The sequence below is a fragment of the Xenopus tropicalis genome, chromosome 2 (genome assembly GCF_000004195.4).
Source record: "Xenopus tropicalis strain Nigerian chromosome 2, UCB_Xtro_10.0, whole genome shotgun sequence".
Lineage (NCBI taxonomy): Eukaryota > Metazoa > Chordata > Amphibia > Anura > Pipidae > Xenopus > Xenopus tropicalis.
In genome coordinates this window covers 103,493,013-103,506,637 of record NC_030678.2, presented here as the reverse complement: position 1 = coordinate 103,506,637, position 13,625 = coordinate 103,493,013, and the positions used below count along the sequence as shown (strand labels likewise).

The 13,625-nt window shown below is 41.1% G+C and overlaps 1 protein-coding gene across 2 annotated transcripts in view; it reads right to left on the bottom strand.

Annotated features, from left to right (window-relative positions):
- bbx (bobby sox homolog) overlaps positions 1–1,524 on the bottom strand; it is a 65,707-nt gene extending 64,183 nt beyond the window's left edge. The window contains exon 1 of one of the 2 annotated variants that reach the window (XM_012957573.3): positions 1,315–1,524. Coding sequence is in view for 1 of the 2 variants with exons in the window: in XM_002932287.4 (XP_002932333.2) it covers positions 140–252 (113 nt within the window). In the remaining variant the exon portion in view is untranslated. Of the gene's footprint in view, positions 1–139; positions 1,256–1,314 lie in introns of those variants that run through there. The other variant, XM_002932287.4, reaches the window with a different exon arrangement.
- Positions 1,525–13,625: the final 12,101 nt, after the last annotated feature.

The window sequence follows — 13,625 nt, the reverse complement described above, 5'->3', positions numbered from 1 at the left end:
AGCAAACTTTCCTGCGGCCAAATCGCACAGTGCCGGGGCGAAGTCACATTGCTCCCCACGGCTGCCCCCCGCACACAGGATTGCTTGTGTCTCATGTCCGCTCAGCTTTATCCTTCGTGCTTTATCGCTTGGCTTATACCTCCTGCCAGCACACCCGATCTGCTCTCCATTACAGAGAGTGACCCCCGATCGGCTCATTCCCCATGGCTCCTTCATTCGAATTCGCTGTGTTTTCGGCTTCCTCTCTGTCATGACAAGTTTGAGCCTCCCTCACCTAGGAGTGCATTGCAGGAGGGAGGAGAAAGCCAAGAGGATGGTTCCTCTAATTCTGCATGCGATCTGCCCCCGTGTGACTTGCTGGGACCCGAGAGTTTAGGGGCCCAGTGGATGGCAGGGGGCACCGACTACAAGTTTTCTGTCATCGTGCCGGCGTCATTTCAGCGCGTACCTCTTAAACAGAACTTTAAAGGGCAAGGCCTTCCTACCGCTGCACCCCGCTATTAAACATCACCCACCCCTCAACCCCAACTCTTGGGGGGCACGCAGCGAAGTTCAACCTGTGGCCCTCTATATGAACTGTAACTCTCAAATCTCCCCTGCTAAGGAAGATGTTGTTCAGTAACAACCGGAGGGCCGCAAGTTAAACATGGCAGCAGAGGCATCATATAATCCCAAACAGACCCCCCCTCCTTTAAATGACACCACATCCAAGCCTGCATCCCACACCCACTACTACATCCATCTCTGAGCCCAGCACTCGGCAAGAAGGTGACACGCACAGGACTGGAGACAACAGATGGAGGCAGTGGCGATGATTTCCATACACCCCCCATGCCTTCTCTCAGATCGCACTTTCCCCTTGCACTCGGCAAGTTTGGGGAGCGAGGAGAGAGCCATCACTGTGCATGGCACGGCTGACTACCATGGATTTCCTCGCTGGGTCACCTTTCCTTCTGTGCCCCCCTGTGCATGCCCTACTGGAGCAGCCTGGCACCGCTGGCCTGGCCCACTGATCTGTACATTCACCTCCCGGCCTAGAGACAGAGGGAGGAGGAAGAGCACAGACATGTAAGCAGCAGCAGCTCTCAGCCACTCACCAACACACATCCCCAGCTGAAGTTTATGCCGGCCCGAAAAAGTGACTGAAAATTGTCGCTGGGACAGGCGGCAGCTGTTCTCACGTCTCCCCCTGCATGCAGTGCAAGTGCTGCCTGCAGCTCCCCCGGCACCTGGCGTGTTTGCAAGTGAATAAAAAGTGTTTGAAGGAAGGCAGCTCATTGCACAGGGCTGATGGCATTCGCAGTCCGCACTTACCTCTCTTGTCCCACTCCTTGCGCACTATTTTCTGGGTACTACCTCTGCTACCGACCCCCTTTCTCTCCCCGTCTGTCAGAGTGCAGTGTAAGTGCGAGCTCCCTCCCCCTGCGGTGTATGGGGTATAGAGAAGGGGACTCAGCACTGTGCCTCGGAGCCGCTCAGTACAGTGCTCCACATAGTGTACATGCACTGACAAACTGCAAACATTCATTTCTAAGGCGACGCGGGATTGGCTGAAGAACTGACGGACAGGTTATCCAGCCATTCAGATAGCCCGTTACACTCAACCGCCTCTCCCTCGCAGTCTTACATATCTCTATCATTAGATGTGCAACATAGTGTAAATCAGTCACTTTTGTATTATTTTTTAGCAGCCGCTAGAATAAAAACTCCAAGCTGATAATGTGTTGTGCGCGGTGCAAATGACTGAAAATTAAAAAAAAACAAAAACTGGCGTCAACTGGTTGATGTGGGAGGTGAATAGCACATAATGCACTGGAAGTGAAGGGAAAGGGATACACTGCAGGCTGCCAGTTTCCCAGAGGAAGAGAAGTGCATTGTGTCGCGATATGATTCATCTATATGCACGGGGCAGATCACACGAAGAGCCCCACTCATGTTTGTAGTCACAAGCCCTGCTTCTTTAGCCTATCACCCAATGTAATGTCAGGCTGTTATTTCGATTAAGTCTGCCTTCAAAGTGCGTGGGTCTTGCAGGGCACGGAAATGGAGGCGACGAATATGAAACTTTGCATCACATTCAGCGACTTAGAAATGACACCTAAATAGCCTTTACTGTGAGGAAGCCCCTTGAGTTCGGTGCACGCACCGTAGCATGACATATCACATGTAGGAAATTCACATATAGGTCCTCGGGTGAAGAGAAGAAGCCCGAGATCAAAGGGCACATGAGTGGTCAGCTATGTGGGGATAGGGTGAGGGAGACATAATATGTACTACCAAATAAACAGAATTACTATTTCTTGTGAATTGAAAATTAGAGATATTAATTCATTTAAGTGAGTAGCTTAATTTATGTTTACAACTGCTCTATTTAACATAGAGTGCTGGATTTAAAATTCATAATGCATTTATTCCAGATCAGATATTGATAATGTGATTTTTGAACTTCTGCTAAATTAGTTGTTATAATATTAATGTATTTTAAGGCCTGTCTATGTATGCTAAGGTTGATAGTGCATGGTATGCCTTTCTCTTTTGGAGTATTTCATCTGGCAGGGAATGGGCCAGACAGACCTTTGTCGCCTTACATTGACTTAAATAAAACGCAGCACACAGTGCCAGTACCTATTCATTCTAGAGATGCAAAGGGCACTTTAGAGGCATTTATTGGCACCGAGACTGTCTACTTTATGGGGCAGGGACCTTTATTACCACATGGCACATCATCTCTGTGTATTAATATTTATTGTATTTATTATAATACTGGACTGTGCAGCGTTGCATATCCGTGTAGTACTTTATAAATAAAGTTATACATACATACATTTTGCAGGTGTTTCTCCACCTGCAGAAGTACACTGGCAGAGAAAACACATTTGCCATAAGTTTAATGCTTGCAATACCTGTTCAAATAAAATAATTTTGTACTATATCATGTATGTGTACTGTGGTCCAGTGACCCTGACCAATATGTACTATAAATACCAGGATGCATCCTCAGTCAGTTCATGGTTCATCAGCGGATGAAAAAGTGCAGGAGAGTGCAGCTTCTGTTCACTTCCTGATGTTCCAATGATCTGGAGTCAATCAGTTTTGTAGAATGGTAAACATACTGTGTATATAGCCCATAATACAATATCTATCCATTCAGCAAGATGGGTCATATACTGTATGGGGTTGGTCTGTGTATATATGCCACTATACCACTATATTATTGTGGAGTTGGCAACATTTGAGAAAAACTTTCAGGGAAACATTTTCACTGCACCTTTGCACAGTAAGACAGTGGTTTTAAGACCTACTCAGTTCATGTTTCCCTTTGAGGCCCAATATTGGAGCATAGTTCAATTCAAATATAAGGCATCAATCAAGAGTTCACCTTACAGACCTTCAAGATGGACTCCCGGGATTTAACTAAATATTTTATATTGTTTATTATCTGTTATCTTTATAGCGCCAACACCTTTATGCAGCCCTCATACATTGATTCAAACATAGCATATCATATAAAATCCCAGACGTTTAGAGCCATATGGAACAACTACCTTTAATACCAAATAGTTGTAACAATGGAGGTTGACTGTGACCACAAGTTAGTTTAAGTAGTCCCAACAGTACATTTAACATTTTTAGCACCCTTAACTAGTCCTCACATGACTTGATAACTGATGGAATTGCTAGGAGGGCCCAACACTATTGTCATAAGCAGTCTACATTGCTGTTCAGCTAGTATTGTGGTATAATATACCAGGGACTACCTTAAATGCCTGTTGCATCCAGATATCCCACATGTAGACTAGGTAATCAAACCTATCATTTAGACACACCTGGACTAGAAACTGGACTTGTATTGCAGTGTCAACTACTGTAACCTGAAGCACTTAATATCCTTCTATTTGTGTCTGTAAGTTACCTTCCTAATTAGATTTTAAGTTCTAGGGGACAGAGACCTCCACCCTTTTTGTCTCTTAGGCTTTGCATTTATACTTTGTATTTATTTATATCCATTATTGTACTGACCCCCTGCTTATTCTATCAGTTTATTGTTCTGCTGTACAATGCTGCATACATAAGTAGCGCTATATAAAGAAAGATATTCATACAACAATCTCACCATGCCTGTATTTTTTTGCTAAAACCAATAGATACTGTCATTGATCACTGCTATTGTCCTGCTGAATTTTATCTTGCCAGTTTAAAGCTTTCTTAGCAGGAAACTTTTACCAGTTGGTATATGTATTTACATTGGAGGAAATAATTATTTGGCCCCTCACTGATTTTGTAAGTTTGTCCAATGACAAAGAAATGAAAAGTCTCAGAACAGTATCATTTCAATGGTTGGTTTATTTTAACAGTGGCAGATAGCACATCAAAAGGAAAATCGAAAAAATAACTTTAAATAAAAGATAGCAACTGATTTGCATTTCATTGAGTGAAATAAGTTTTTGAACCCCTACCAACCATTAAGAGTTCTGGCTCCCACAGAGTGGTTAGACACTTCTACTCAATTAGTCAACCTCATTAAGGACACCTGTCTTAACTAGTCACCTGTATAAAAGACACCTGTCCACAGAATCAATCAATCAAGCAGACTCCAAACTCTCCAACATGGGAAAGACCAAAGAGCTGTCCAAGGATGTCAGAGACAAAATTGTAGACCTGCACAAGGCTGGAATGGGCTACAAAACCATTAGCAAGAAGCTGGGAGAGAAGGTGACAACTGTTGGTGCGATTGTTCGAAAATGGAAGGAGCACAAAATGACCATCAATCGACCTCGCTCTGGGGCTCCACGCAAGATCTCACCTCGTGGGGTGTCAATGATTCTGAGAAAGGTGAAAAAGCATCCTAGAACTACACGGGAGGAGTTAGTTAATGACCTCAAATTAGCAGGGACCACAGTCACCAAGAAAACCATTGGAAACACATTACACCGCAATGGATTAAAATCCTGCAGGGCTCGCAAGGTCCCCCTGCTCAATAAGGCACATGTGCAGGCCCGTCTGAAGTTTGCCAATGAACACCTGAATGATTCTGTGAGTGACTGGGAGAAGGTGCTGTGGTCTGATGAGACCAAAATAGAGCTCTTTGGCATTAACTCAACTCGCTGTGTTTGGAGGAAGAAAAATGCTGCCTATGACCCCCAAAACACCGTCCCCACCGTCAAGCATGGGGGTGGAAACATTTTGCTTTGTGGGTGTTTTTCTGCTAAGGGCACAGGACAACTTATTCGCATTAACGGGAAAATGGACGGAGCCATGTATCGTGAAATCCTGAACGACAACCTCCTTCCCTCTGCCAGGAAACTGAAAATGGGTCGTGGATGGGTGTTCCAGCACGACAATGACCCAAAACAGACAGCAAAGGCAACAAAGGAGTGGCTCAAGAAGAAGCACATTAAGGTCATGGAGTGGCCTAGTCAGTCTCCGGACCTTAATCCAATAGAAAACCTATGGAGGGAGCTCAAGCTCAGAGTTGCACAGAGACAGCCTCGAAACCTTAGGGATTTAGAGATGATCTGCAAAGAGGAGTGGACCAACATTCCTCCTAAAATGTGCGCAAACTTGGTCATCAATTACAAGAAACGTTTGACCTCTGTGCTTGCAAACAAGGGTTTTTCCACTAAGTATTAAGTCTTTTTTTGTTAGAGGGTTCAAAAACTTATTTCACTCAATGAAATGCAAATCAGTTGCTATCTTATTTAAAGTTATTTTTTCGATTTTCCTTTTGATGTGCTATCTGCCACTGTTAAAATAAACCTACCATTGAAATTATACTGTTCTGAGACTTTTCATTTCTTTGTCATTGGACAAACTTACAAAATCAGTGAGGGGTCAAATAATTATTTCCTCCACTGTATGTATGTATATTTTTGTATGCATATATGTTGTACACAGCATGTCATTGGTATCCCAAGTATGCCTGTCAACATACATTTCTCTCTGTCTGCTTTGAGCTTTTTCAAGGCTTGATCATCCTCACATTTTGCAGACAGCAACTAATTCACAACATGGTGTTTCCAGATTTTAAATATCACGTTATTACGTAATTTCCTGTCATTCATTATGGTCTTCCTTGCACAAACATGCACAAAGCAACTGGTCAGATTATCAATTATTGTTTGAAAAAGCTCGACTGAAACTAAGACCAAATGAAAATTGTGTTATTTGACTTGCACCATGATCCACCTTAGGCTGCCACAGTTACTGGAAAAAATACCGGCAATAAAGGCTAGTAAAATAACGGCCACGTGGCAAGCCTAGAAAAACCATAATTACAAAATTACCTTTTTGGACCTAATATTTGTGGATTATTTTGTTAACAGACAAGGAAAGCCAAATTTACTGAGGATATGCAGATATGTTGAATTCAATTGGTCCATTGCTTCCCATTTAGCAAAAAAAAGCAAAAGTCCAAGAAATAAAGTACTACAGGTATGGGACCTGTTATCCAGAATACTTGGGTTTTCCAGATAATAGATCTTTGGATTTAGAGGTTATTTGGATCACCATAATTTAATCTACTTAAAAATGATCTAAACATTAAATACACCCATTGTTTTGCCTCCAATAAGGATTAATTATATCTTAGTTGGGATCAAGCACAAGGTGGTGTTTTATTATTACAGAGAAAAAGAAAACATTTTTAGAAATTTGAGTTATTTGATTAAAATAAAGTCTATGGGAGATGGCTTCCCTGTAATTTGTAACTTTTTGGATAACAGTTTTCCAGATAATGGATCCCATACCTGTACAGAGCCATATCACCATCTTACCTTTCCCAAGCAAGTAAGATGGCAACATGGCACTATGCTGCTTTTATCCTGTGCTATTGTTTTACTTTGCACATTGCACTGGATAAAAAAAATAGGTTGAGGTGCAGCGTGCAGTGACATCTGGTGCAAGTCAGCCCTGTCCTTATAAGTATGGGCCCGTTGGTGGCCTGAATGAAATGCAAGTAAGGGAATGGGGATGCCTGCGTGCCTCCCCTGCTTTGTATATAGTATATGTACCCCATAATACTGCATGTCTATTTTTAGTATTTAATGTGTCAGCTAGGCAGTGCTTTACAAACATTTTATTATAGACACAGGACATGACTTTACAAACAACCTTTCACTTATAGTTCAGAGATCTAAATTAGAGGAATGACCAAAAAGACCCAGGTGCTGCATGGCATGACTATAAAAAAGAGAAGGAGAAGGAAAGTCAACAATCACTAGGGGGTGCCAAAAGTTAGACACCCCCAGTGATTGTATTTACTTACCTGGCACCCCAGGCCAGAAAAATGCACCAGCAAGGGGCTCTTCCGGCAAGCACTACAGAGCAATCTCCGTTCTGCTTCTTTTTTCTTTGCCCAGATGTACATGTACAGTAAAGTGAGAAGCTGAACAAAAAAGCCAACCGTCAACCCTGTGATTTTTAAAGGAGAAGGAAAGGCTAAGTCACTTGGGGGTGCTAAAATGTTAAGCACCCCCAAGTGACTTTAATCGCTTACCTCGTACCCCGGACTGGTGCCCCTGTTAGGAGAAAACAGCACCAGCCCGGGGTACCTGGAGCGATGCGCTTCCTCCTTCCGCCTACGTTTCGCTAAGACTAACACAATAGGCGCATGTGCAGTAGAGTGAAAAGCTGACTTAAAGTTAAAGTTTGGCTTTTCACTCTACTGCGCATGCACACGCTCGCAAAGCAGGAAGAAGGAAGCGCTGCAGGTACCCCGGGCTGGTGCTGTTCTCTCCGTACAGGGGCACCAGCCCGGGGTAAAAGGTATGCGATTCAAGTCACTTGGGGGTGCCTAACATTTTGGTGGTGAAAGAATAGGATCGCTCTGTGGGGCTCGCTACAAAGAACCTGGGCTGTGGCAGTTTTTTGCTAACAGGAGCACTGCCCTGGGGTATGAAGTAAGTGTATGCAATCACTGGGGGGTGCCTAACTTTTGGGAGAAGGAAAGGCTAATAAAGAGTTAATCTCAAGCTGCAGGCATACCCTCAGTTGTCTCAATAAAGCCCTTAAGTCTCCCCATATTTCACCTGTTCAGATGATCAGAAGCCAAACAGGAAGAAAAAAATGCTGAGCTGTGTAAAGAAAGTTCCCATAATTCCTCGCTCCTGCACAGACACCCAGACCAAGTGAACATGCTCAGTTAGTCAGCTTCAGATCCACATTCCTAAGGGGGGGGGAGTGAGTTCTTATCATTCTTGAGGGAGGGGGGAGCAGGAGAGAGCTGCGTGTCTCTGGCACATAAATTACAGACACAAGAAATCTTTTCACAGAGAAGTCAGTGCAGCATTTCTGTGCTTATGGCTGTATTTACATAGACCTTTCTGATAAAGCTTACTTTTTTACGTTTTTACCTTTCTTTCTCCTTTAAGCAACTGTTTTATTGTATCTTTTTCATACCTCATTGTCTGAGGATAGGCAGTTCAAGCAGTGTTCATTTGATTCTACGGGTTTCTTTCATAAAGGCATTTAAGAGGTTATCTACAATAGCCCTGTTAATACAACACAGGAATAGGGTACAGTGTGTAAAGTCCTGTTCTGCCTCTTAGAGGCCTTTTATCTAATATTTTGGTGACTACAATGTTTCCTGGTTGCAGTCTTGCAAATGTTACAGTGTAAAATAAAGTTAGGTTAAGACTAGTGACTTTCTTATAGCATTTATATACCACAAAAAAAATCACTACAAATGGCATTTGTAAAATGGGTGTAGATTCTCTTTCACTAAACTAACCAATTCCATACAAAGAATCTCAACTACATTTCAACTATAATCCCATTACGGACAGATCATTTTTACTGTCTGATTTCATTTCATGAACCCTTCTGATATCATGTTAGTAATGTACAATATTTCCTATTCTCTATATAAATGAATGTTACATATTTGTTATCCTAGGATCCAATGCTGAAAGTGTAGTGCAGTGCAAACACTGCTGCAATGAAAAACCCCTTCTTCTTCAGTTGTTTACATTACAAACTCCTGCTGACAATAGTAGTGTATCAGAACAGATTCAGATTCACCAGTAAAGGCAAGGAATACAAACCCATGCTGGAATCAGAGATGTTTGTAGAAACTGCAAATTAAAACATTCAAGCAGTGTTAGAAAAGAAGTGTAAAGAACAGGTACTTTGTACCAAAGAAAGCATTGTTGGATTCAAAAGGAAGGGTCACATGGCACAGAGGACAATGATTTTTTCCATTATGACATACTTATTTCAGATTAACATAACATGGCCTATTCAAAGAGCACACTTTCAGGCAGTGCACTTAGGAAAGGGGAAGTTAGTTAAAGGAACAGTAACACCAAAAAATGAAAGTGTATAAAAGTAACTAAAATATAATGTGCTGCTGCCCTGCACTGGTAAAAGTTGTGTGTTTACTTCAGAAAGTCTACTATAATTTATATAAATAAGCTGCTATGTAGCCATGGAGGCAGCCATTCAAAGGAGAAAAGGCACAGGCACATAGCAGATAACAGATAAAACACCATTGTATTCTACAGAACTTATCTGTTATCTGCTATGTAACCTGTGCCTTTTTTCCAGCATGAATGGCTGCCCCCGTGGCTACACAGCAGCTTATTATATAAATTATAGTAGTGTTACTGTAGCAAACACACCAGTTTTACCATTAAGCTCTTTCATTTTTTAGTGTTACTGTTCCTTTAAGATTGTCCTAAAAAGATCTCTGACAACTTTTCAACCAGGCAGACCAGAGTGCAAAATAGGATTTTATTTTCAGTATTTACACAGTGCTTTAAAGTTCCTGTTGCATTTATACAAGATATGGTCAGTTTAAAAGGAGACATATCCTATAAAAATTAACAATGTACCAGGGAATTGTACTCCTCTAGATATAGAAGGATTGTGCTAAAAAAGTTGTGAAATTCGTCCCAAACCCCACTAGCCCCGCCCATCCATTTCACTTCCTGCTGGCTGAATTCTCTGGATGAGCTGGGGAGCTGGCGGCCCTCAGTACACTGCACTGTAGGATAGTACCCAATCAGCAGCTAGGCTGACCTAATAGGGAACCGAAGCCTGTCTGTGCTTGTGTGACTGCAGGGCTGTGATTGGCTCTCCCCCTCCTACTGTGCTTCTGGCAGGGACTGTTAGGACATGCCCACTCCTCATTTCAAACTCTGACAGAGAAGTGATAGGATCTATAGGGAGCTCCAATAAAGGGACCATTTTTACAGATAGGATTAATTTTTAGCACAAAGTGAAACCAGCACCATATATTATTCATAATTGCCTACAAAATTAGGGTTTTCCACATATATCCTATATGTTTCCTTTAACAGCCAATAAAGAACATTAACAACGATTGCACTACAGAGATTCCATGAAGCCAAGCAACTTGACATGAGTGACAATGAGTGTAAAATAGGATTTTATTCTTTTTATTAATTTTAATTATCCTTTCCTATCATATTTATACACTACGGGGGGCATTTACAAAAAAACAAAAGTTTGCGCTTAAACTCAAATTATTTTGTAGAAAAAAAATGTGATTTTATTTGCATTTATTATGCATCAAAACTGCCATGACACCTAATGAACACTCTACCCAGGGACGCACTCAAATCAGAGAAATCTCAACCGGCTCAGCTTTTCCTCTCTGGACAAAGCCCTGTCATGCTCACTAAAGCAAGGCCATATCACAACAACATCAACAACTATGACCATATAAATAATCCCCAGGAAATAAGAACCCAAACCACCCAACCTCCTGCCCATACACCTACAGAATATCTAATGAGACAATGCAATCTGCTGACTTCACCCCCTTATGTCATGGTAACCATATTTATGTATATTTTATCTTTTCTTTCTTCTTTACTTCCTTAATAAAATTTTAAGTACAAAAAAAAAAAAAACTGCCATGACTGTCATGGTCACCTAGAAGTCAATAGCCGGTGTCAATTTTCAGTTGCCCAATCGTTCTTTGCTTTGTGGTTTTAAAGGCTTTTTTGATGCTTTCATTTCTTTGACAATATGAAAAATTAAAAATGTTTGTGTTTTTTCTGCGTTTTTTTCTTTCATGCTTTTTTTAAAAGGCTGTTTTAATAAATCACTTAGCATTCGTGATTGTACAGAAAATGAGTTATTTCGTGATTTCAAAAAAACTGTAAAGCTATGAAAATGTTGATAAATGGACCTCTGTATGGCCTTTTTTTTTTTGGCTGTGGGAGAAAACCAGAACACAAAAAGGAAAACCTACTGAAACTTGGGTAGAACATACTTATTCCTTGCACACTGTGCCCTGGCTGGAAAAAAATAAAAAAGTAATGATATTTGAATACATTTACATCCAAATTAAATTGCAGTTCAGCAGTTCATAGATAGCTGACCCATCTTAAATTTATGGTGGATTATTCAAAGGTGCAGCAAGATATCTAGAGATGCCTTTTTACAGTGTTTTCTGCATGAACCAACATGCAACCCAGCAGAAGACAAGTAATTGAGAGAGTAATAGAGAAAGTGAATGCTGAAAAGTTTTAAACATATTTAGAACTTTCCTGGTTTTGGGGAACTCTAGCTTATAAGAGATTTTTTATTTTTAATGTTTGGCTCACTTGAGCCCCTGGCTCGCAGGGACCCTGTCCTCACAGCCCCTAAAGGCTGGAGGTGTCATTCAGCCCCACCCTTTCTTGTCTTATGTTAAAATGATGGATCCCTCTTTCCAGACAATCGATCACAGCTCCATTAACTAATGTATCAGTTTGTTTGTAATTGACAGGGCTGTGGAAAATGTTGGGTCTTTATAAATAAATGCAGTAATAATCTGTGCACCACCCACCATGGAAAGCAAAAGGAACAACATTTCAAAAGTGAAGCCAGAAAGTGTAGCAATCACCTAGTAACATAGTAGATGAGATGGAAAATAGATATGTCTATCAAATGTAATCTTTTGTCTATGGAAATACATGCCTAACTGCTAGTTGATACAGACAAGAGGGAAAAAATAACTTATTAAGCCTCTCCGATTTGCCTCAGAGGGGGAAGAATTCCGTTCTGACTCCAGTATGGTAATTTGACCAGTCCCTGGATCAACTTTGTACTAAAAGTTAATTTCAGTAACTTTGTATTTTGATACTCTCTAAAGAGGCACCCAGCCCTCTATTTAAATTATTTAATGTATAAATGCATCATTAACAATTAGAATTATGACTTCCTTCTGCCACAATTTTATTTAGTGTTCAGCAAAGGTTGGTCCTTTTTTTAGCCTTCAATTGCTGACCAAGGGGACATGGGACCAACAACACCCAGTAAATGTGCTGCCTTAGAGGGACCCTACCTTTAGTGAGTCGGGGAACCTAATAAAAGAAGCTTCAGTCAGTTAGTCGGTTTAGATACTTTATGTAATAGCACTTTCTAGGAAAGTCAGACAGATATAACTATTTACCAAGAGCAGCCTGTGACCAAACTAGGAGTGATAGAAGGGAATAACTGAAGAGGGAATCGGGCTATATTAAATCCCTGAATTCTGTTGTAGGGGATCCAGACCACATGAAGCATGAGTGAACCTTAAACTCCCAAAGCTGTCTCCACATACTTGCACATTGTGCTGTCTCCTCATTGACTGTGCTGACATTTTTTTCTGCACTAACACTTAGGGGCAGATTTATCAAAATGTGAGTTTAAATCTTAATACATAAAAGCTCACCCACGTTCTATTTATTCCTAAGGGATTTTTAGAAGTGTATTTAGGAATGAGTTCTAACTTTCACCCATTGATAAATACACAAAATCCCATAGGAATGAATAGAACTAAACTCACATTTTGATAAAACTGCCCGAATGTGTTAGTTCAATATAATCCGTGATCTTTCTTATCTAGCTGGACAAGGCCTTTCTAGCACAACCCACAACAGATGTCAAAGTTATAGAGTAGGACCTGTAATACTGAATCCTCTGCTGTACTGTGTTCATACAGAAAAATAGCTTTTTCAGTCTCCTATAACCAAAATATCTCAATGTTCAATATTAATATACTGTACAACATTTGGGGGATTCATCTGGGCAAGTGAAGCAATCTGTAAATGTTTTTCTCTTCATTCCTATTAACTTCTTTAGACATATTTAATTCACTATGTGGTCAAATGTGGGGCGGCATAGTGAGGGAATGTACCAAAAGTGAGGGACAAATGTAGAGGGCTAAAGTTATCGTCTGGTTAGTGTTTTGTACGATTAGATGGGAACCCCCAGTGTTTCAATAAACTGCATTTATATTTTAAAAAATTGACTGGGGAGGACTCCATGGGGCTGATTTACTAATCCACGAATCCGAATGGGAAAAATTCGGATTGGAAACGAACATTTTGCGACTTTTTCGTCCCCGTTACGACTTTTTTGGAAATTGTTGCGACTTTTTCGTAGCCTTTACGATTTGCTCGTATTGAGCGCTCGTAAATGGCGGGCAAAACTTTCAGACTTTGCATGATTTTGGAAGCCTCCCATAGGACTCAGTGGCACTCTGCAGCTTCAACCTGGCCCAAGGAAAGTCACGATACTGAAGCTTGGATGAATCCGAAACTTTAGTACTCGGCGCGATGGCTACGAAAAAGTTATGACAATTCGCGCAAGTCTTAACGCTACGAAAAAGTCGTAATGGCTACGAAAAAGTC